Consider the following 23,894-nt stretch of genomic DNA (forward strand, 5'->3'; position numbering starts at 1 on the left):
CTCAGCACCTAGATCCGGCAAGACCTTCAGAACAATTTAATTGTGTCTCATGAAAGCATCTGTCAAATCAGATAATCACAAGTGTTGGCGAGGACGGGGAGACACTGGAATCCTCTTACCCGGCCGACGGGAATATAAAATGGTGCTGCCACTTTGGAGAACAGTCTGGCAGTTTCCCCTCGTTTCTGGTGGGGTGGTGGTTTTAATATTTATTTATTTTGAGAAAGAGAGAAAGAGAGAGAAAGCATGGTGTGCTCAGGGGAGCAGCGAAGGCATGCAGAGAGGGAGACAGGGAATCCCCAGCAGGCGCTGCACGGTCAGCCCAACGTGGGGCTCGAACTCACGAACCGTGAGATGGTGACTGGAGCCGAAATCAAGAGTCGGATGTTCAACCGGCCGAGCCACCCGGGTAGCCCCGGCCCCTTGGTTTTGTTTTGTTTTTTTTTTTAAGAAACAAAGCTTTCGCCGCCTGCTTTCCACTCTTGGCACACCTGGGGAGCCTCAGCCAGGCTGAGGGACTGGCCTCAGCCACTAACACTCTCCTCTCTCCCGCAGTATGTGTCCAGCCGACGCGCCGTCACTCAGAGCGCACCAGAGCAAGGCGGCTTCCCCCCTCACCACCTCACCCACCACCACCGCCCCCACCGCCCCCACCACCACCTCCGCCACCACGCCCGCCCCCACCACCTCCGCCACCAGGAGGCGGGGCTGCACGCCGCCCAGGGGACACCCTGCATGTGCCCCTTGTTCTCCTGCCAGTGGGAAGGCCACCTGGAGGTGGTGGTGCCCCACCTGCGGCAGATGCACAGGGTTGACATCCTCCAGGGAGCGGAGATAGTCTTCCTGGCCACGGACATGCACCTCCCCGCCCCAGCCGACTGGATCATCATGCACTCCTGCCTCGGCCACCACTTCCTGCTGGTGCTCAGGAAACAGGAGAGGCACGAAGGGCACCCCCAGTTCTTTGCCACCATGATGCTGATCGGGACCCCCACCCAGGCCGACTGCTTCACCTACCGCCTGGAGCTCAACAGAAACCACCGGCGTCTCAAGTGGGAGGCCACCCCCCGGTCCGTTCTCGAGTGCGTGGACTCGGTGATCACCGATGGGGACTGCCTCGTCCTCAACACCTCCCTGGCCCAGCTCTTCTCCGACAACGGCAGCCTCGCCATCGGCATCGCCATCACCGCCGCCGAGGTCTGCTCCGCAGAAGCCGAGGTGTGAAGCCAGAGGCCAACGGACGTTCCCGCCCGGCCCCCCTCCGCCGAGACACTCTGCCTGTGGCCCTGGGATCCCCGGTTGCCGGGACTCCAGGCTCCTTTTTATTCTTCTCCCTCCTTCCCTCCCTTCTTTTTTTTTGTCTCAGGTACTTTGTGGTACTTAGTCTTTGTCTGCCATGGGCATTTTAGTAGGTAAACATCCTGTGATTCAAGACCTTGGTGTGATGTTTGTCCTGATTTGTCAGTAGAGTTTTCTAGAGCATTTCTAATCCACTTTGATCGGGAGGGTTATTTCCTGCCACCCCCAGGTCCCTCCTCTGCTGCTTCCCCAATGAGCGAGAGCCACCGAGACCGCAAAGCGGACCGTTGGGGTTGAAAGGAGATTTGGTGTCCCAATCATTTCTTCCTTCTCTTTTCAGTCTATTTCGGACCAAGCCAACCCTGAACTGTGTGAGGACAGCAGGTTGGGGAAGGGGACCTGGCCAGCTCTGAGGTGTATTCCAGACCAACCACACGCAACTCTGACAGCTTCCCGCGAACCTTAGGGTCAGGGCTAAGCTGCCTGGACACGAGGACGTGGCATCACCTCTGAAGGCCAGGGAACCCGGGCTGGAGGTACCACGACGCCATGAGCCCTCCGGTTTGATCCTGGGGCTCGAGGGGGTGCACAGATGCTGAACCCTCTGTTGGGTGGGCTGCTGTGGGCTTCCTGCCGGCCTGGGCCATGGTTTCTTGCTCCGGAATCAAAGTCCTCTTGTTTTTTGTGATTTCATGAAAACCTCTTTGCCCTCTGTGGAGCGAGTAAGAAAGAATAGGCGAGATGCAAGGGAAGGGAAGCAGCTGAGAAAACAAAAGATAAAATTAATCTCCCAGCTCTGGGAGGGCGTTCTCTCTGTAGAGAGTTTTATTATCGAATCATAAAATCCATCGATCCTTTCGCTAGGGTAGAACACTTTGGTGTCGTGCAAAGGACCCACTTGACTCTTGACAGTCAGTAAGGCGGAACCACGACTTAGCATCAACCATAAGGAATTTGGAGGGTGTGCAGGGGACCTCTGACTTCCGGGGGGCAGAGGTCACTCGTACACCTAGGGCAGGGGAAAAGGGGTCCTCTTTCCTTACTTTCAAAGGGCTCCGAGGGCCCCATTCCGCACACAAACGTTGTCGCTGGTCAACTATTATTCAGCGCCCTGTTGCAGCGTGAATGAAAAGGTGACAAAATCCATCTTGCTTGTTGTTGCTTTCTCTTATTTGCTTTCTCTTATGGCTTGCTTGTAGACTGCTTTCTCTCATTTGGCTGTCGCAACAATTCAGCACCTTCTTGTGGAAGTCTCTCTCGTGTAGTTGAAGAAAGTACGCGTGTTTAATTGACTTTGTCTCTTCTGTCCAAAGGTGAATACCTTTCAGCCTTCCCAGTGGGCCCCTTCTCCCCGCTGTTTACTGTTTTGTTCTCTCCTTGGCTACTCTCCAGTCGCTGAAAAGCATGGCGCCCAAACCCCACACAACGCTGATTAGAATTGAGTGGGCCTTCGGCCGCCCAGAGGTCGCTCATTGCCCTACTCCCTCGGTGTCTTGGCTGCATCCGAGCAGGCCTCCAAACGAGTCCTTAGTTTCAGACAGCTTGGCCTGGCATCAGCAAGTCTTTCCCTCACCAAAAGTGTTGGATCCTGAGACACAACACCCTTCTCCCCCCAAGTCGGTATTCCTCCAGTCACCTATTCTGCCAACCCACACCGCGAGCACCGGTCAAATTTCATAATGCAACCCCCTCTAGTCACACAGCAATCACTCAGACCCTGGGGCCAAACTTTTGTTAGGTTAGACCCTGAGGGGGCCCGTAAACATCATGTCGCTGACTGAGGCAAACATCAGGTCACGGTCCCAAGGAAAGGGTTGTAACCTGTTTGCTCTATCAGAAGATCCTTCCAGGACTCCAGCTCTCCCCTCGGGCCACACAGCCCAGGAATCAAGCTGAGGCTGGTTGGCCGGTGCTGGGAGAGACTAGCCCGCTTGGCTCCTTCCTTTATTCCCAGGTCCTTCCTCCAAACCTCAGATCCCCTTGCCTGTAAGTTTGACACCTCGGGAAGCCACAGTCCCTCCCCGGGTTTCCGATACTCAACTACTCTGAAACATTTATTGTAGCCTCACAGGTGCCCCAGGTACACAAACAAACAAAACCTCAACAAGAATATAATTACAGTTCACAGGGGCCTTAGGATTCCGGCAAACATCACCTCTGCCTTCTTGTCGGGCTGTTACCTGAGCCAGACTAGGAATAACTTCAGGTGATTATTATTGTACACAAGACTGTATTATGAATAAGTGACCCCAGATAGGAACTGGTATTTGGGTTCCTAGGAATGTTTAGAATTAAGGGTAGAAATGTTTTCTTTGCATCCATCTATGGTGCTCCCAAGAAGGCCTGCCTCTCCATATCCAGATGTTGAGGAATTGAAGAAAAGAGAGCAAACAAAAAGATAATAGAGAATTGAAAACGATACGAACAAAGTGTGTGGTGTTGAGCTTTATAGCCACAAAGGGCCCCCTCGTTTGAATCTCGGGTTAATCCTTATTGGCATCCTCGATAGACCAGAAAAAATTAGAGATCCTGAGACACGAAATGACCTTCCCAAGGTCACACGTCAAGTGGGTGGGACCATGACTAGAACCTAGCCAACTGCCTACAGATTTGGTATTCTTGAAAAAGAAAGACCGACCCCAAATATTCAGCAGTATTCCCGCCTCATCAGTGGACTGTGGGCCTGAGGGTCAACTGGGTCTTGGCTCTGGGATACCTGAGGGATCAGGGAGAGAGAGAGACTGGAGTGGATTTGCTTTTAGATGGCAGCCCAACTTGAAGAAGTGGTCAACCTGGAAGCAGGGGATGGGGTGGTGGGAGTGAGAACTGGCTGTGGAGTCTTCGGGATCATTACCTACTCCAGGGTCCTCTTTCTTGGATTTCCAGGAATCTGTCCAGTGAATAGCCCGGGGATCCTGTTGCCTCACTGACACCCAGGTGCTGACTTAATGACTCAACCTGCTAAGGAGTGTCTGCATGTTAAAAGCCTAGGGAGAAAGCCACACTTACAGCGAGAAATGAGTTACCAGTATTTCAATTTCAGGCATTTGTGAGAATGATTCTTTCAGGAGGTGTGGATATTCCTCCCCTTGAGGGAGGCCTACATAAATGGTGGATGCTGAAACGGAGGTCAGGCCATACAAAGCAGATTATCTTTCACAGTCTTTGCCTGAACCTACATCTGAGATAGATCCCATCGCTACCCATGGCTACCTGGGACATTTTAAATGTTTTTATTTATTTTTGAAGGAGAGAGAGAGACAGACAGAGCATGAACGGGGGAGGAACAGAGAGACAGGGAGACACAGAATCGGAAGCAGGCTCCAGGCTCTGAGCTGTCAGCACAGAGCCCGAGGCGGGGCTCGAACCCACAGACTGTGAGATCATGACCTGAGCCGAAGCCGGACGCTCAACGGACTGAGCCACCCAGGCGCCTACCTGGGACATTTTAGAAAGGGGCCAGGTTAATAACAATACCCATGGCTACCATTTATTGGGGGTTTGCGACCCAGTAGGTTGACTATGTTGAATATAGTATCTCATTTCATCCCATAACAGCCTTATGAAATGGGTACCGTTATTGCATCCATGAGAAATCTAAAGCTGAGAGAGTTAGGACCTTGTTTAAGGCCACACGGCTAGCAAATGGTAGAGCTGGGTCTGGAGCCCACGGGTCTTGCTCCCAAGTCCAGGCTGCTTCTGATTAATAACAACTTGTGCTATTTCTAGGAATTCTCGGACCCAAGGGTCAGAAACTCTGAATGGCCGAGAGGCCTTTTAGTACTAATTGTGCCCTTTGATTTCTCCTTTTCCGCCTGCTTTTCCCAGCCCAAGACAGGCTGGTGTGCTAGAGCTGCTTTAGATACCAGTTGTTACACGTTTTAGGAATTCTGCGAGCTGATTAAGCACAGCCGTTACTAAAAATTAAATCGTCAACGTACAATTGGTTATATTAAAAACAAAAGTTAACAAATACTAAAAACTCAGCACTTCCTAATTATTTCAGGACTCTATTATTTTCTGTGCTCTTTAGATATGTAGATGTATAGATTCTTGACATCTATCGTAACTGTATGGTGAACACAGTACACGCTGACGGGCTACCAACCCCCCTTCAACCAAGTGACGTCACAGCCATAGCTTGAAATTGGCCGTGGTGGTAGTGTTTACACCACTGGCAACTGTCAAGAGCTATAAGCCAGGACCTTTCCCCCTAGGAGAACTAGATGTTAAACGTTTACCAGCCCACCACTGCCAAGACATCTCGGATGCACACAGCATTGTGGAGGAGAGGGGACTTTGCAAGGAGAAGCAAAATCCTATTGGCCACACCGACAGAGACACAGGTTACGGTCAAGCTAGCCGAACAGCCAATTATTGGGAAAACACAAAATATTCTGTAGAAGGGAGTCCGGGGCTTCTAAGCAACTTCAAGCACATTCCCTGCCCTACCTACTCCAGACCTTGCACTATTGCTCTTGGTGCAGGAAGTCCTACCTGATGAATTTCATGGAAAAGTCACGGCTCCTCAGAACTAGCCTATTGGCCGCCCCAATCTGCAAAATGAAATCAAGCTCTAAGAGACTGGGATATCCTGTTGCTTGTTCTTACGGGTCATGTTTCTTATCTCTACCTGTGGACTAAAACCTCATCGAAAGCAATAGTTTACTTTGAAACACACACACACACACACACACACACACACACACACACACACTGAAATTAGTGATTGGAAATATCCCACATCTGAGATGGGCACCGTGAGCAGTGGTTTCAAACGTCACATAAAGTCTGTTACCATCAAAATAGGACCCTTGCACAGCATAGCGCAAAGCTGAGAGACAGAAAAGGTAACGAGTCAAGGGATACCACGTGAAGAACAGAGAGCCCCCAGCACCTTACTTTCCTGCTCTGGCTGTTTCTCTCCACTGCATCCCAACAAAGGATCCTGTTCACAATCTACAGCCTACTCTAACCAATACTCTTTCCAAATTAAAGGCATGGTTCCCGCTAGGATAAAAGTCACAGGGAACTCCAGGCTGAGTGTCTGGAAGCAGGCAGAATGTCAAGGTCAACAGGGAGTCAGTTACACTGATTCCAGTGATTTCGGCGTGAGGGATGGAAGAAATGAGGGTTGCTGCAGCTTCCACCTGGATCCAACTTCTGGTGGAAAGGGAAGGGACTATGGACCAAACATCACAAAACTATGCTTCGATTAAAAGGTCAGCTACAAATAGCATCGAAAGTAGAGTCTCCCAATAGATTGCTAGGCTTTCAGATTATTTGTTCTGAAGATCTGCTTCCAAGAACTAGTGAGTTCTCTGTTGTGCTCACCTGGAGAATGGCCAGCCAAGAAAAACCTCACTGAAAAGAGATCCAAGAGATCTGTTGTAGATAAGCATTGATTCTATATTCCTTCCCACATCAGGTTATCACATGGGTTATCTACATGGGTTAGAGTTTGTCTTTTCCAATACTGTATGAAAATATTTTACCTTGAGTACTATACAATACACACTCCCCTCTCTTTTTTTTTTTAACCTTTTTTTAAGGCATTGAGATAAGAAAGAGAAATTGAGAATCATTTTACTTATCCTGAATTGATGTATACATATACTTTTCTAGGCTTTCTTATGGTGTTAAAGACAGCAAGAAGCAAACGTAGAATGAACGTTACTTTATCTCTACCCTGTCTCCCATGAAACGTGTCATTAAATTGCATTTGATACTGTTTCCTTGATCCTTTGGAGTTGTTTTTTGTTGGTGGTGGTGGGTTTTTGTTTTGTTTTGTTTTTTTTTTTTTTCTCCCCACAGGCTACTGTGCAACACGCGGGGACAGAAACGAAATGCTACAAGGGAAAGTAATTATCAGAAATTCACCAGCTGCCATATTTGACTTATGTTTCACTATCTCCCCCCCCCCCCCTTTTCATTTTTGCCTCGATTTTAAAGTCATAATTGGATGTAAGGAAGACAGCGCTACTAGAGGTGAATAAAAGCCCTGGCAACAAAGTTGCCCCCAATGCTATTTCAATGTATGGGGCAGCCCTGAGGGGACCAAAGCCTCCCTCACTGGACTCCAAAGAAAGAGACAGGCTTTCACTCCCCTTCCCTTCCACCCAGGGCCCCTTCTCTTAGCTCTTCCCTCCTTCTGCCTGACAACAGCGTTCCTGAAATTTACTTCTGGGCCTATCAGATCGGTTGTCAAGGGAGCCTTCATGGTTTGATTCTTTCATTTCAGGCCACTGTTAGTTACTCGCAAGATCAGGACTGAGCAAGAGTACTAATCCTATTGCCTGTCAATTCATGTTAACTTCTATCTTCTTCCCTACCTCCTTATTCCCAGAACCTGTTTCCTGCTCCCACATGGGCTTACAGACACCGCCTTGATTGATCTAAGTGATCAAACTGACCCCGTGGCCAGCATGAATATTCACAAGCCAGGCCCCAATTCATCTCAGGCCACGTCCCCTCTTGGGACATTCCCGCATCCCACAGTGTCCCAGATGTTTGCCCCTTCCCTCCAAATACCCTCAAAGCCATGCAGTAAGTTTTCTTAGTGCTAGGGTGAGACTCCACCAAAAGGAAGGAGAAGCTCAGCCACCTGGCCTTTGCTCTCACCCCACAGACAAGGCTTCCATGCATCTTAGCTCTGAGCTGCCGCAGAAAGCGTCCCGATAATCCACATTCCCCAGGGAGGACCCTGAAATGGTGACCCTGCTCTGGCATTGTGGGGAGATTCGACAGGCCCAACCCTGGCCCCACTCTGGGATCTGGAGTTTTAATTCCCAAACTTCAGCGTCCTCAGGAAATAATCTGGAGAACTTAATTTCTGGGCCCCAGAACCAGAGATTCTGATTAGAAAGGTCCAGAGTGAAGCCGAGGATTCGGATTTTTTTTTTTAAGTTCATTTATTTTGATAGAGAGAGTGTGTAGGGGAGGGGTAGAGAGGGAGGGACAGAGGGAGGGAGAGAGAATCCCAAGCAGGGTCTCCATGTCAGTATGGAGCCCGATGTGGAGCCCGAACCCATGAACTGGGAGACAATTACCCAAACTGGAATCAAGAGTTGGACGCTTAACTGACTGAGCCACCCAGGTGCCCCAGGATTCTGTTTTTTAACACTCTCTTCCATGGGATTCTGTGAAGGGAATGGCTGATCATTCAATTCTCAAGTCCAGAGCAGAGCTCACTGGTGAGAAAGAGAGCCACAGAAAACAAAGGAGCAGATGAAGTGACCTGAAGAAGCTGGTCCTTCTGTAAGAAGGAGGAAGGCAGCGGGCACCTGGGTGGCTCAGTCAGTCAAGCGTCCGCCTTCAGCTCAGGGCATGATCTCCCTGTTCATGGGTTCAAGCCCCGCATCCGGCTCTGTGCTGACAGCTCAGAGCCGGGGAGCCTGCCTTGGATTCTGTGTCTCCCTCTCCTCTCTCTGGCCCTTCCCCACTTGTGCTCTTTCTCTCAAAAACAAACACTCAAAAAAAATTTTTATTGGGGAAACAAAAAGGAGGAAGGCAGGAAAACAGGTGCTGGGGAAGTGGCCACAGTTCCATTTGGATGCAGAAGCAAGGAAACACAAAGTGGAGATCAAAAAGGATATGAGAAGAGAATTAGGTGGGAGTTCCCTGTAAGCAAGGAGTAGAGGGAACTACTCTTCTATCACTCTGGGATGGAAACAGGGGGCTGCGGGGACAGAGGAGGGAGAGAAGCAGCTGTGCCACAGACACCAGAGCTCCCCAGCCATCACCCACGGCCAGGGCCGCTGCTGGAAGCCAGCGCAGAACGATCCCTAGCGCTGAGGGTCACCCAGCGACAACCCCCGCAGCCTGGCGCCCGGTGAAAGGACTGTGCACATCTTCCCATGAACACAGAAGGGGCTCATCTGTGAATCCCTGCCAGGTTGGAATGGTAACTCATTTTTAAATCTCTGCCCCCAGCGCTGACAGGGAGTTACCTAGCAAATCCCCAGGGAGGCGTTTATTTATCCTGCAAATCTCCCCAACGTGCCAGAGAAGGGTCACCATTTCAGGGTCCTCCCGGGGGGAATGTGGATTATCGGGACGCTTTCTGCCGCAGCTCAGAGCTAAGCCCCATGTAAGCCTTGCCTGTGGGGTGAGAGAAAAGGAAATCACTGAACTGGTTTCTTATTAGCCTAGAGCAAGACAAGATATACTCTGCACGCCCTCTCCAAGGGAGTTGATGGGAAAAGCCTCTATTAAGGATCAGAGTTGGGGGTGTGGATTACCACCCGTCTGGGGGGTGAGTGTATCTCCCACTCCCTCTGCCCCCTCCAGGGCCCCAGTTCAGCTTTCATTAATACACAGCAGAGGGACACATTGTGATTTTTTCACACTGGACCCGACAGACAATTCTGGGGATGACAGAGGTTAAAAATGAAACAGAGAATTCTGGGGATGACAGAGGTTAAAAATGAAACAATCAAACAGGAAATCAAGCACCCCCAAAATATCGAAATGCTTCCAGATCATTCGAAAGGCAAGGCCACCTGCCGCCCCGTGGTCCTGCTTTCTGCAAACAGTGACAGGAGGACCAGGCTGCCGGGCAAAACCCAAAGGCTGGTTCTTTCCCTAACCAGCCAGCTCTGCGTATTCACCAACCCAGGAAAGTCGCTCTGTAGATAAGGAGACTCAGAAAAACTCTGATCACTGGGGCTGGTTTAGAGAAGGGGCCACAACCCTGAGGAAGAGGCTGGGTTGCAGAATGGGCTCCAGTGGGGAGACAGCAGAGAGTAGGGCTGTTTAATAAAATACAGACCACCCAGTTTCATTTGAATTCCAGATAAACAACAGCGACAAAACAATTTAGTATCTCTTTTAGAATCCTCGCAATATATGATGTACATACTTATACTAAAAACGTCCTTGTTGTTTATCTGAAAATCAAATATAACTGGGTGGCCTGGATTTTTATTTGCTAAGTCCGGCCAGCCTAGGAGGGAAAGAGCCCTCCTGAATCAACGGCATGCATTTTATTCTGGGGGGAGGATGGTATCTACAGCAAGCACTCGGGAGGGAGGGTTCCCTTTGGTAACTTTGCCCTTGATCTGGGGAGTCACGTCTGTGACCAATTCTCTCTGGCCACAGGGCTGGGTTTGGACAGTTTATTATTCACAGCAATAGCAACCTTTTGGTCCAGGTTCCCTGACCAAATTCCAAAAAGACGGTGCAGGTGTTGCCTGCACACAGAGTGGTGGGTACATCATAGGAGAGAAACCCTGAGATTAGGAGACCATCCTCCCCTCTGGAGAGAGAGATTATTTGCATTACCCTGGAATGGAAGCAAATCTCTCTTAGAAGGGAATACCTCTTTCTTTACTATCCAGGAATGTAAACAAATTTGCTCTAGAAGGAGTTCCTCTCTCCAAGCTTTACTGAAATTCCTGGAAAGATGGTTCTGGAGCAAATTGGTTGTTCACACCTAGACTTGTAAAAACACGAGAGATTCATAGACTGTTGACCAATAGCAGCGCGCAGCTTTATATAATGAAGAGTCAATGAAATGATTAAGGTTTAAACTGGTGTGGTTTGAGGAAGAGTTTGATGGCAGCTAAAATGATTAAAGAATGCTTCGTGGAAAAAGAACTTGAAGTTGTCCCTGAAGAACTTATAGCTAATATCCAAGACCACCAGCCCATTTTATCTACCAGAAAAAAGGGTTGGCAAACTCTTTCTAGAAAGGGCCAGATAACAGATATTTCAGGTTTTGCACACCATATACCCTCTACTGCAACTATTCAATTCTGCCATCGTAATGTGAAAGCAGCCACAGACAATACCTAAACAACTGAGTGTGGCTGTGTTCTAATAAAACTTTATTTACAAAAACAGGCAGCAGAATGACTTTGTCCCAGGGGCTGTGGTCTGTTGATTTCTACACGAGAACACACGACAATTACCATTCAGACAGATGCAGTGGGATGATCAATTGCTGGAAATGCTAGAAGGGATTCATTCAAAGGGAAAAGAGTTGGATGAAGTGCTGAATGAGGAAAAGAATAGTAGAGGAAATAAGCACATAAAGTAACTCGTAGGGTTCTTCATCACTCAGCAATTCCCTGTTTGGGGATTTGGTAGAATAACTAGAAACTATACAGGCATTTTGAGCTTTCTTCCAAATGCAAGGATGAAGTTAGAGAGCTGTTAGAATCTGTATATATATATATATTCATCTCTAAGATTCTAGAAGACCTAGAAGATTCTAGAAAGCCACAGGCAGCCTTGCTCATATGATATGATAGCTGCTGGGTTCCCTGAAATAAGTGACAAAGGGGACTTTGAATATGATGGTCAGTAATCTGTCCCTAACACTGGGATTCGGCTTCATTCTAACAATGAGGGGGACTGCACGGATGGATACTTCTGCAAGGAACTTCCCCGAAGCAGAAATCAGTCAAAATACAAAGGTTCTGTCTTGGGAAATCCAGTTCATCATAAAAGAAAAGAGTATGAAATACTATAGTATGTAGTACTGCTCAAATATCCTCTTTCCCAGTTTTTAAAGATGTACCAGGATTTTTTGTTAATTGGGTGTGGTAAAGTAACAGCATGGGAACAACTTCCTTTGAAAGAAAAAATTATTACTCACAACTCCCAAGAGAAGGGGGCACACCAGGCCATGCAGGGCCGCACAAGGTGGCACCAGGGTTGACCAGGAGGCAGAAGGATTAGGGAAAGCGTGGGCAAAAGCTTTTAATGTGGTTTTAAGGGAAATGAATGGGTGTGGCCGAGTAAACATTGGAGCAGGTATAGAACTGGATAGTTTGAATCATTTCGGCGGACTCTATGCTCCCAAGGTGATCTTGAATTTATCTGGTACCTGGCACTGGGGCGATTTAGGGCAGGGGGACAGTGCTAGACTGGGAGTGCCAGATAAAAGAAATAGCATAGGGGTGTGGATTCAGGATTGGCAGGTTTGCATGTCGAAGGCATGTTCCTAGGCAAGTTGTTTGCTATCTCTAGGAATCAGCTAACGTGGGGAGGAACAGTCCCTCACCAGGTGGTCAAGGCCTCAAGGCATCATAAATTGCAAAAAACCAGAACATGATTAATATGTCCAGCCTAAAAGAGTTTTAATCTCTTGGAGAAGGTCATGTGGGCTGAAAGATAGAGAATTCTCCCTTCACGCTGGGGAGGCAGCTAATGCCCAAGTTGTGGAGTGAGATCCAAACTAAGGCAGCGGGAGCTGCGGAGTTCAGGGACAGGCAACAGGCTTTCAAGAAGACAGCAATTCATAACGCAAAGTTGTTCAGCCTATGTGAATGGTGCCCTCTGGAGTTGTGCAGTGCACAATCTGAACAGCTGTACACAGTAGCCTTGAGTGTGAACCACCCAGGGCACACAGGGAAGGGAGGGTACATCAGCCAAGTTGTAGACTATAAAATCTACTTGAGCTAGTTTAAACAGAAGTGTATTAGGAAATTCACAGGAGATCCAAAGAGTCATACAGTCAGAAACAGAGCCAGCCAGAGAAAACTCTCGGCTATGTACAGCATTCTTCTGGCAGAAATACCACTGTTGTTGCCTTCTGCTGCTTGACACCTTGATGCTAGAGACCAAACACTAGGCTCGGAAACTCTATCACAGCTGCCCCAGAAGAAGGAAGGGGAAGGGTAGCAAAGCATGCCTGTGGGAGTTCAGGAGAAGCACCCCCCCCCCCAAAATATGCCACTTTGATATACTGACATTTTGAGCTGTAGGTGCTCAAAAAAGAGCAAACGCAGGGAGAGGCTTTCTCTGAACTCCCTTGATCTGTCTAAAGATACGTCCTCCAACAGGAACTCGGTTGTCATAAATGCCCCCCCCCCAGAATGTCATCAATGGGGGCAGACTGACTTTGACCATGGAGAGGAGACTTCAAGGCAACATCACACTCAGACAAACTTCGTCACAAACTATACCTCCCTCCTGTTTTTCTAATGGCTCCTTCACCTTTCTGAAAAATCAGTTACTCTCCCCTGAGAGGCCTAAATCCCTCCTTCCCCCCCCCCCATCAAGATGGTGTTTAATCCTGAATTCTCAAGTCCCTTCTTCAGCTTACTCATTTCTCCCGAGTGTCCCAGGTACACAGGAGGTGTACCTACTAATAAACTTTTTCTCTTGTTCATCTCTATGGGTCTCAGATAAGAACTCCTAAGGGCAGAGGGAAAATGATTTCTCTTCCCCTACAAAAGCCAGATGTCCCACCCTCCACGCTTGCCTAAAGATCAAGTCCCTAAATTATATGAAGAGCCCTAAATGCCAGGGAAACCGCAAAGTACAGGTGTTACTTAGCGTTCCAGTCTTAGATTTGGTCAAGAGGGCAAACTGAAAGGCGACTGCCATCTGCCCTAAGCAAGCCCAGTTAAGCTTGCGTGGAGTTGTGGTAAAGCACAACAGAGCTCCAGGAACAAAACTGGTGATGAGAAGCGGCTACCCCTGGAAATGCCACCTGAGCTCTAGATTGTTCCCAATGCCGGTGGGGTCTGGGGAACAGAGGGTGAATAATCTGAAGTAAAAAGCACCAAAATCCTTTAAGTAGGCTGCATTTTGCCAATAGACCTATTCCTGAAACAATGAACGAAATCACATTCTAAGTGCCGCATATAATATTTATTGCTGAAAGACTCCCATTGTGAATCCTTTTGCAAAGTGAATGACTGTGCTTCTGTATTTCTTTCGCGTGAAGCTAGATTTAATATATTGAGCTTTCTTAAATCAAGGTATACCATCCCCTTGGAGCCTTTAAAAGAACGGAACATCACAAATCTCATGAAAGGAGGCCATAAAAAGTCACGGTTTTGACATAACAGGCATGACATAATGGCAGCTGGAAACTGGCAACTGTCAATGCCATCGTAAGCTCCCTGTCTCCCAAATTAACAGCTGGAACTCATCAGCTTGGACACGGAGGGAGAGCTGGGCACGACCTTAATACCTGGCCGTGTCCACCTAGTAGCTAAAGTGCTCCGAGTACCAACTCGAATGTAGATCTCGGGCCCCACATCCGCATGTGTGCTGTAAATACCGGCGTGTTGGATAGGAGGCATAGGTGCTTAATGCTCTCGTAAAAAGCAGCGTGCAGATGGTAATGAATGCCTCACACCGTCCCCAATGTGCAAAGCAGAATTTCTACAGTGGCAGCGGCTCTGATTTCTGAGTTCTTTTTAAAAATTTTTGCCCATGAAGCTGGAGGCCAAAAGCTGCACATTGTGAAGGATTTTGCTGCCGGCTCACTCAGACCTCAGCTCATAATGGAGACTGGTGCTCGTTAATAGATTGGTGCACTCCTTCCCCGGTGCCTTGTCAAATAATAGCGCAAAGCAGTAAGAGAGGAGTCCACACTCACACGCAACTCACCAGTCCAACGGTGGGGAGGGGGCTTGTTTATTATCCTGTCTGGAGCAGAATGAAATTATTTATGGACCATTTAGATGCAAATGTATCATTCATTTAGCAAACACGCTGCATATGCAGACAATTTAGCCAAACAATAGATCTATAAGGACATGCCCACTAATCTTGGAACATCAACGGTGCCTTTTCAAAGGGGATTTGGATTTTCTCTGAATTGATCAAACTTGACAAGTAATTTCTACCTAATGTTCAGGCTAGCCTCTTCTCTCTTCACCATCTGTAGGTGAGAAATCCTATTTTCTGCTATTGACTAGGTAACGCAAAAGGCTGCGGACGCAGGTTAAAGAAGAGGAGGAGATTTTTGTGCCCACGACTATGTCGCCACAGAAAATAAAACCATTCTGAAGGACCTATTTTGTTTGGTTGCTTTGAAATTACAAAACGTTTCCATTCGACACACGGCCCATCCCCCAACCCATTTATGCTTCCTGAGCTGTTGCAGGAGAGGAAGCTGGGAAGAAATCTAAGCCATCTTGGTACAAAGAGAGTGTTCCCCACCACTACCCCCCCCCCACCGCCCTCCCCTCCCCCGCCCCCAACCCACACACACACACACACACCTGCTCGCCAAGAAGAACGTCTCAGTCCCTGCCTGGGAATTGTAAAAGAGTAACTCTCGGAATCAATGAAAACCATGTTAGGGGAAAAGACACCAAATTTGAGACTCACCCCCTCTTGGAGTTTCCTATCAAAATGTCAGCTTGATTCAGTTGTACGAGACAATTGGGTGAATGGAGGAAAGGTGATGTAATAAGCCCTGCAGGTCAGGGATGTAAAATGGAATTAGATGAATTTCTCCGCAGTGGGCCCAAGGGAGGGACTGAGGGGCTACCCTGCCCGTGACTGAGCTCAGAATGGGAGCCTGTAAGTGTTTGAATCTCAGGGCTCACCCCCACATGGGTCTCCATGCTGGTACCCTGTGATGGACCTTTTTTTTAACAAAACAAAAAAAACAACATTTTTCTTTGCCCATATCCAAATGGAGAGACGATATTTGCAATCTGCCCACTGCCTCCTCTAGGAGCCTTAGCCCGAGAGAGGCCTCCTCTGCCACCAGATCCTTTGGCCTGGTTGTTAGAAAACAAGAATTAAATTGCCACCGAATCCTTTAATGAGCTTGCCTCCATTTTACTGGAAGGCCAACCAACTCCTAGATTTGACTGAAATCTTAAAGTGGCCACGATGCGTACCAGGAACACTGGGCTACGTGCCTTGTAAATTTCTTTAAAAAAACAAAACCAAACAAAACCTGGATAGCGCTTTTATTAATCCAACCAGTTTTGTTGCTATAATTCTTAAGTTCTAGGTAGAACTCAAGCCAAATGCATCGTACCTCACTCTCCTCTATCCCTGGCTCTCTCTCCCCATCCGTTTCTCTGTGCGTGTGCCCGTGCGTGCACACACACACACAGCCTGCGTGCACACGCATCTCCCACCCCCTCTCCTTCCAACAGTCCAGACTCTTCAAGTCTGCTGCTTCTACTTCATTCACTTCCAGTGTCTTCCTTTCTTTTTTCTTAAGTTTCTTAAGGGAGACACAGAATCGGAAGCAGGCTCCAGGCTCTGAGCCATCAGCCCAGAGCCTGACGCGGGGCTCGAACCCACGGACCGCGAGATCGTGACCTGAGCTGAAGTCGGACGCTTAACCGACTGAGCCACCCAGGCGCCCCCAGTGTCTTCCTTTCTGTGTTTCAGCTTCATCCCTCACAACTACCGCCTCAGCTTTCTCAAGTCACAAGCTACCGCCTTATTGCCAGATACAGCAGCCGCTTTCCAGACTTCGTCGTCCCCCAAATTCTCCGCCACGTTTGATGCCGTGGACTTCCAGGAAATTCCTAAACACTACACGGAGAGCTCCGCTAGGCGCCTGAAACTCAGTTTACCCAGGTCGACATGGACCTGAAGCCTCTGCCTGCCAGGGGCACCCCTAACAAACCTTGCCTCCTCCTTCAGTTCCCTGCCTTGGGAAAGGCCACACTCTCCTCTCAGTTACCTGGACTAGAAGCCCCAGGGGCATCTTAAACCCTTCCCTTTTCCTCAGCTGGCTTTTCCAGTCCACCCCGGCATCCCCTTGATCCTTCCCCTATACCACTGGTTCCCCACGTCTCATCCCACCTTGCAGAAAATTACATCACAAATGGCGGTATCGCTCAAGGGACTCAGACCGCCACGCAAGATGCTCCACACACTATGTCCCATTCCATTTTCAGGCGGCGCCTTCACAGAGGTCTTAGTACGGGTGAAAATATCTGACCAGTTCGTATTGAAAGGCACGCTCTTTGACTGTAAAGAACTTTCTTGCTGTTTCTCCTTTATATTGTACTTAGTGTCTGATAATTTCTGAAGTTATGAGAGTAGGTTGGTTATATTATTTATGAACTTCATTTCAGACGGGGTTGAAAAATACCGCTCCCTTAGAGCTTGTGCTTAAGGTTTCCTTTCCAGGCCCATCACTTCTTTCCAAGTTCTTACCTGGATACTAAAATTATCGTCCCTTCCCTACTCCACTCCCTGTGTGTCCGACTGCTCGTCTCTCCAATCTGTCCTTTGCACCGCCAGGAAGATGATCTTTATACAGCACACATCAGGCCGTGTCCCTCTCCTCCTTCAGGGTCTTTAATGGCTCCCCACCGTTGTGAGAGGCAATTCTCACGCTTGAGTGTGGCACGTAAAACCATCGCAAGTGGGTTCCTGCTATCTTTCAAACCTCTCTTCCACGTGTCCATCACACATCCTACGCATCAGTACATGGGATGAGTTTACTCCTCTAGCCCTTTGCTCTATGCTGTTCCCTACCCTTGAACTCCCTTTCTCTCCTATGAAGCCTGCAAGCTTCAGTCAGCCCTCAGTGACTCCTCCCTGCCCCCAGATCCCCTACTCCTTGAATGCTTTATTCAAACGCCATTCAAGGGCCCAGTTCATCCCTCCTTGTACCATCGTTTCGCTGTTTATGTACCTCTCCCCTAATGTGTGTGTGCTCTGAGCCAGGACTGTTCCATTTACCTCTGGATCCCCCTCAGTGCCGAGCACTTTGACACAGTGCCTGCTCAAGAAATGCTTGCTGATTTGAGTTGAAACAGCAAATCCTGCTAAGCTCAAAATAGTTCTGGGAAAAGACCAGTTGGGTGAGCCCAAGGGAAGGGAAGTCTTGATAGCCTTATTAATGGAGCTAAATTCAGGGCTTAGAGTTCCCCCAGGAGAGGCTGCAGACATTTCCATTCTGTTATTTTAACAGAAATTAAAAGCGCACATCAGTAAAACAAGGAAGAATAAACGTATCACCTTCCTAAGAGGCCATGTTGTAATGCCAAGTCGATTTCCAGAGCTCTGCTCCATAGCCACCCCACCCCCACCCCCATTTCTGCCCTCGTGGTCCCTCCCAGGGGTCCTGTCAGAGTCGGGGTGACTCTACTGCCAATGTTCATCGGGCTAAGAGTGGGATCCACAGAACTCAGTCAGCAGGGGGGTTAGGGACCTGGGTGTCCCTGGGGACAATGCTCGCCACAGTCAGCTGTCACCAGGAACGACGCAGGCGCCTCGGCAGTGCCCCGCGCACACACCGCCATTCCCCCCTTTGTGGGCCCCCACGGCCCCCCAACCCCGGTCTGAATCCTGGCCTGGGCGCTCCCCCAGCCTACTGTCGCTTCTGTCTGTCAGCTCTGTCCTGCTCAGGTCCCGCCTTCTCATCAGCCTCATTCGCCCACCTTCCTGCACTCTGTTCTCCAGGACGTGTGTGGCACCCTCGCTCTTCAGGGTCCTTGTGCTACTGCCTCTGCCCAGAATGCTCTCCCTCCCGCTCACCACCCACCTCTATCTGGGTAACTCTCCTTCCCGGGCCTCGGGGTGGGGGCGTTCTTTCTTGACACCCCCGCTTTAACGCAAGGCCCGCCCTGCTTTAAATCCCTCTGCTGCATGATACTCATCACGCTCGCAGTACCTTGTTTTGTGTCTCCTCCCAGATCCGCGTCTGTTCATAGCGTCCCCGGGGCCCAACACAGGGTCTGGCACTGGAGAGAAAAGTCAATCACTATTTGTTGAATCCAAACGAGCTGCCTGCCTGGGTGGGTCTGTATATTTCATGTGAATGTCTACTACTGCCGGACACTGTTCCCCAAGTGCTGGAAGAGAGCCCTGAACAAGGAGGCAGAATCTCTGTTGTCAAGGGCCTCACGTTATTACAGTGGAAGGAGACACATTTTAAGAAGACATAAACGCGTATCAGAGGGACGTGATCGCTTCCAACGATGATGCTTTTGAAACAGATAAAATCCTCCCGCTCTTCGTTAATCTGTGTCGGTTGTCAAAGTTACATAAGACCCAATTCCCTTGAAGCCCATGGTCCCCCAACAAGGGGGGTCACGAAGTTAGGGTGACTGTAGCTGGGAGGAAGTAAGACCGATGGCTTTTGGCTCGACAGTCAGGGTGTCTGCCCCTCCCCCATGCCGGACTCCTCTCCTGTCAGCTCTGCATCTGTATCATAGCTCCAGCCAGCTGCTCTTGGATTCCAGTTATTCACAAATGTCTCCGTCTCCATGTCTTAACAGCAAGGCAAGGACCACCACTTCCTCAACCCCTGCACGAGGCCCAACGTATAGCAGGAGCTCAATAAGTGTCCTTTTGCTACTTTTGACAAAGCTGAATGTGAAGGCTAGCTTGCCAAAAGGCAAGTCCCGAGAAATACAGAGAGCGAAGAGCCACGCAACTTTTGCAAACCCGGAAAAGCTAATTCCCCGTGAGTCACCGCCTGGCCTTTCTGACGCTGGGTCCCGGTCAGCAGATTGGAGGATTGGCGGGTGTGACACCGGTGCAATTGTGTTGTCACTCAACTATCCTAGCTCTTTGGTTCACGGTGCTCCCTGTCCGTGCTTACCCCCAGACGCACCACCCATGCTGACAATAACTCCCTCCAGGGCCTATCAGGGGCGTGCTCCCTACTCACGCAGGTTTGGGAACGCCGCAGTCACCACAGAATCTGGTAACGGTGGCTCTACACACGCTATCACCATGCCTCTATAAGTCACAGTCAAGCCTGACGGACTGGGGACATCCAGAACGTGAGGCAAAGCAGGAGCATCTGGAAAGCCTAGAGTAGGAGAGGGACTTTGCAAGCATGCGCGGAATCAGGTTGTCCTATTTCTCCGCCCCATGGCGGGAGGGGGTTGCCAGAGAGAAAGGAGAGGGAGGAACAGTGCCCACTATTAACACTCCGAGCCGGCAGGGGCACGACAGTCTAGATGGAAGAGGGGGAGACCTGAGGAAGGAGAGGCGGAGTTGAGAATTAGACCAGATCAGCGCTCTCAAACCTTAGGGTACCTGGGAATCACCTGCGGAGTCTTGGAAAAATTCAGGCTCGACTCCACAGGGCTGGGTGGGGTCTCAGATTCTGTGCTCCTGGCAAGGCCTCAGGGACAGCCATGCTGCTGGACGCCAGGCCACACACCGTGTAATAAAGGAGGAGATGATCTCCAAGACCCCCTTCGACACGGGCTCAGCCTATGATCCTCTGTAGGGCTGGGCCTCGGTGAGCTCCTTGCCTCGTGCAGGCTGGGAAGAAGAGTCAATACTCCGTATGACCCTAAGCCCAGAAAGCCCGGGAGCTTCTAGTGCCATAGAAGCAGCAGAGAACAGCTTCTGGGCCTCCGCCACGCTAACGCTGAAGCATCACTGACTGCGCACTGAGCACCGGGCTTTCCACTTTACCCGTACAAAGCACGGGGTAGCAACGCATTACCTACAAAACGGCCACCCCTGTTAGTCCCACATCACAGCTGCAGAAACTGAGGCTCACGTAGGGAGGCTTAAGGATTTTGCCCAGTCGCCCAGTTTGAAAACGGCCAAACTAGACTTTGAAAGCAGTAGGGCTGGACGCTGAGCCACAGCTCGTAAGCACGTTGCCTTGGCCGGGTGACGGGAGCTTACGTGAGGATTCCATCTCCTCCCGGCTGCGTTCTCTCGGGCAAACAGTAAGGACATGATAACAGAGTCTATTATTATGACCATTAAATTGTTAAGACCGTGAGGCAGGAAACGCTTGGGATGTAGAAAGTGGGAGGACGAAGGGAGGATTACAGGGCGGCTGCTGAACCTCCTGGCCAGAATTAAACCTCTGCTCGTGGAAAGCCCTGGACGGGGAAGCACTGCCCTGCCCCCGCCCCGTTCTCTGGCCCTGAATCTGTTATTCCTCCTCCTCAAGCCTCAGCCGCCCCCGGGGAAACAACACGTGGGGCAAAGGGTGACCTCAACCTCAGAGCCATCATTTCGATCGCCTGCATCAACAAGGGATGGGACATGGGCCACCCGGGCCAGGCTCCTCAGGGCAGGCCGCAGTGGGTTAGAGAAGCTGGCACAGGGCCAGGGGTAGGGTGAGGACAGCGAGGCATTTGTCGCGACCGGCGCAACAAACACCGAGGTCAGGGTCCTGAGGGTAGGGGAATGCAAGAAAAAAGAGAGAAGAGAAAGTTTGGGAACAGGAGGGTCCCCCGGGCTGATGGCCCAAGTGACGGCTTTATTGTTGCTGTACACAATCTTTTATAACCAGACTCTTATGGGTTAGGTCATTCTAAGAATAAACAGGTTTCACATAATTGCTGCCAACCAAAACATTTAGTTCTGTGTTTCTTGTGCATTTTCTAGACGGGTCACAAGACCTTGCTGATAAGATTGCTAGCAAAGCACAATTCCCATGTTTGTTTCTATCTGACTAGGGGTAGAAAAAGGGAGGCAGCATTACTGCCAACACCTGCAGACCACAGGCTTCAGGAATTAACTTTCTCGGCCTTGACAAGGCTTTCGTATGCCCTTGAAAGTGGGGGAATGGGAGGGGGAACCACCGGGTTGGCTTGAGTCAACGGGGAACATTGCTCGACCCGGTGTCAGCCTGGCACCGGGGCCCGGCCCCCCCACAGGCATTCTCTTCAGGTGTAAGATTGAAGGGGCCCCAAAGTCAAGGATGAAAATAAATGTTTTCTGGCAATATTTTTTAAAAGATGGGTGCCAACAAATCCAGAATTGTAAATAAAGACCAGATCTGACCCTGTACTCGGCACAACCCTGAGGGTGAGCTTCTCACCTGATCCAGCCTTGGTGAGCTGGCCATGGATAAGAGACTTCGTCCCCCGTATTTGGTATAGGGACAAAGTGAGGAGATGTGCTTCCCACCCTTCGGGAACTTACACGTTTACCCCCCCCCCCCCCCCCCCCCCCCCCCCCCCCCCCCCCGTCAAACAAGGAAGCAGTCGTTAACAATACACTTGCTTGCTGGGCCAAAAGAAGTTGGAACGATATTTACGGCGAATAAAATGTCAGTATTGGTCAAACCCTTCAAGCCGGCGTATACGCTTTAATTTGGCAATCTCACTTCTAGGAACATATCTTAAGGCAATAATAACAGATGTGCACAGACACATTCATCACGGCACAGTTTACGTGAGAGAAATTTTAGACACCACTTAAATGGCCAAAAATATAGGAGTTGTTTTTGAACACAAGATACCTCTTTAAATAAACTACTATTCTGTCATTTAAAATGACACTGTTAGAAAAATTGTCACTGGCATGAGAAACTGCTCACGACACACTGTCAAGTGACAAAAGTAACGGAGTGTGTAACCATGAAAATCATCGCTAAGAAGCTAAAAATCATCGCTAAGAAGCTAAAAATGATTACCTTTCGGGGCGGTGGGATTAGATGTTACTTTACGTTATATTCTTTATTATCAACGGTTTCTAAAACGAGCTGCTCTTAGAATTAGATTTTTGGTATGTATTTTTTTTAATTTTTTTTTTAATATTTATTTATTTCTGAGACAGAGAGAGCATGAGTGGGGGAGGGGCAGAAAGCGAGGGAGACACAGAATCCGAAGCAGGCTCCGGCCTCTGAGCGGTCAGCACAGAGCCCGATGCGGGGCTCGAACTCACAAACCGTGAGATCATGACCTGAGCCGAAGTCGGTCACTCAACCGACTGAGCCACCCAGGCGCCCCTGCATAGTATATATTTTTAAGGAGGAAGGGCCTATTTACAGACAAGTAGAGCCTTAAGAGGAAGGACATGTATGCAGAATGCTGTCCTCAGGGGTGTGCTGGCCTGAGAGAAGGGAGGAGGGCATTCCAGGAAAGGCCATGGGCACTGGTGAAGGGGGGGAGGGGGTAGAACAGGAGAAATGCCCATCTAAGTATGGCGTCCCCAACCGCACTCATGGCCAACGGACAGGGGAGCACCCAGGAGTCGAGCCCGAAACAGCTGACCACACAGCTGCCAATTCCAAAAAGCCCTGATAATTCTTGCACACAAAGGATCCAGTGACCTGCTCCATCAGAGGTGGAAGGAGCCACGGGCATCCTTCAGAGGCCGTGATGAAAGTTCCAGCAGTTCCTCTGATTAAAACTGCAAATCCGCAGCCCTCCACCTAATCCCTCGGTGAAAAGCAAAGATTAGCCCAAGTCGCAGCCCTGATAACTTCTTCTATTCCCTTTAAGTTGCACATAAAATTTCAGGCATCTCCCTGGAGACCCCAGGCTGGGCTACTGCCATTGCTCTCCCACTAATTGGAAAACTATAATAAGAAAGTAAACATTGCCGATTCCGTAATAACCTGAATAATAGATCAGCCTGCCTTGTGCTCCCTGATTACTCCATCCGTTCACTAAATATACTTGTATGGCTTGAAAGGATGAATGATGGGGGCTATTGTAAGCCCTTGATGTCACTGCATTTTTCATTATATTAAAACAATAACATCTGTACTGGGAGAGATCATTTGGTCCAGAAAACCTTTGGGCTCCTGCAGGCTGGGATGGAGGCTTTGCAAATTTGAGTGACTCCCTTTGGGGACATAAAGGCATGCCGCTTTCCTCGCCCACAACCGAATCATTAAACCACAGCAGGAGGCGGCATGGACACGGGCGCCTCGGTGAGGCGATGGCTTTTTCCTCTCTTTTTGTTCCGAGCCATTTCATATCTGGCGTCTGCGGCGTGATCGGAGAGGCTATGGCTGTGTGAGGCAGAGGAGGTGGGGGCGGGGGGGTTGGAGTACCTCGAAGCAGGAGGGGAAGATGCCCCCCAACCCGGGCACGGAGTCCGGAGAGCTGTGTCGTGGCCGCAGCCTGCCTGCCGTAGACCCATCTGTTGCAGGCACGCCACTGAAAAACTGCATTCCCAGCCCTGGGGGGCCCTTATCGCTCAAATGA

At 49.6% G+C, this 23,894-nt stretch overlaps 2 protein-coding genes across 20 annotated transcripts in view; one reads left to right on the plus strand and one right to left on the minus strand.

Moving 5' to 3' along the window:
• The window catches only part of SIAH3 (siah E3 ubiquitin protein ligase family member 3), a 76,543-nt gene extending 69,504 nt beyond the window's left edge, over positions 1-7,039 (plus strand). For both annotated transcript variants that reach the window (XM_023251641.2, XM_006927299.5), the window contains exon 2: positions 556-7,039. In XM_023251641.2, the coding sequence (XP_023107409.2) occupies positions 556-1,224 (669 nt within the window). In that variant the 3' untranslated portion in view covers positions 1,225-7,039. The remainder of the gene's footprint in view (positions 1-555) is intronic.
• Positions 1-23,894, minus strand: part of CBY2 (chibby family member 2) — a 160,929-nt gene that overhangs the window by 94,289 nt on the left and 42,746 nt on the right. The gene's annotated exons all lie outside the window — the stretch shown is intronic.

This window comes from Felis catus, chromosome A1 (genome assembly GCF_018350175.1).
Source record: "Felis catus isolate Fca126 chromosome A1, F.catus_Fca126_mat1.0, whole genome shotgun sequence".
In the NCBI taxonomy this organism is placed as follows: domain Eukaryota; kingdom Metazoa; phylum Chordata; class Mammalia; order Carnivora; family Felidae; genus Felis; species Felis catus.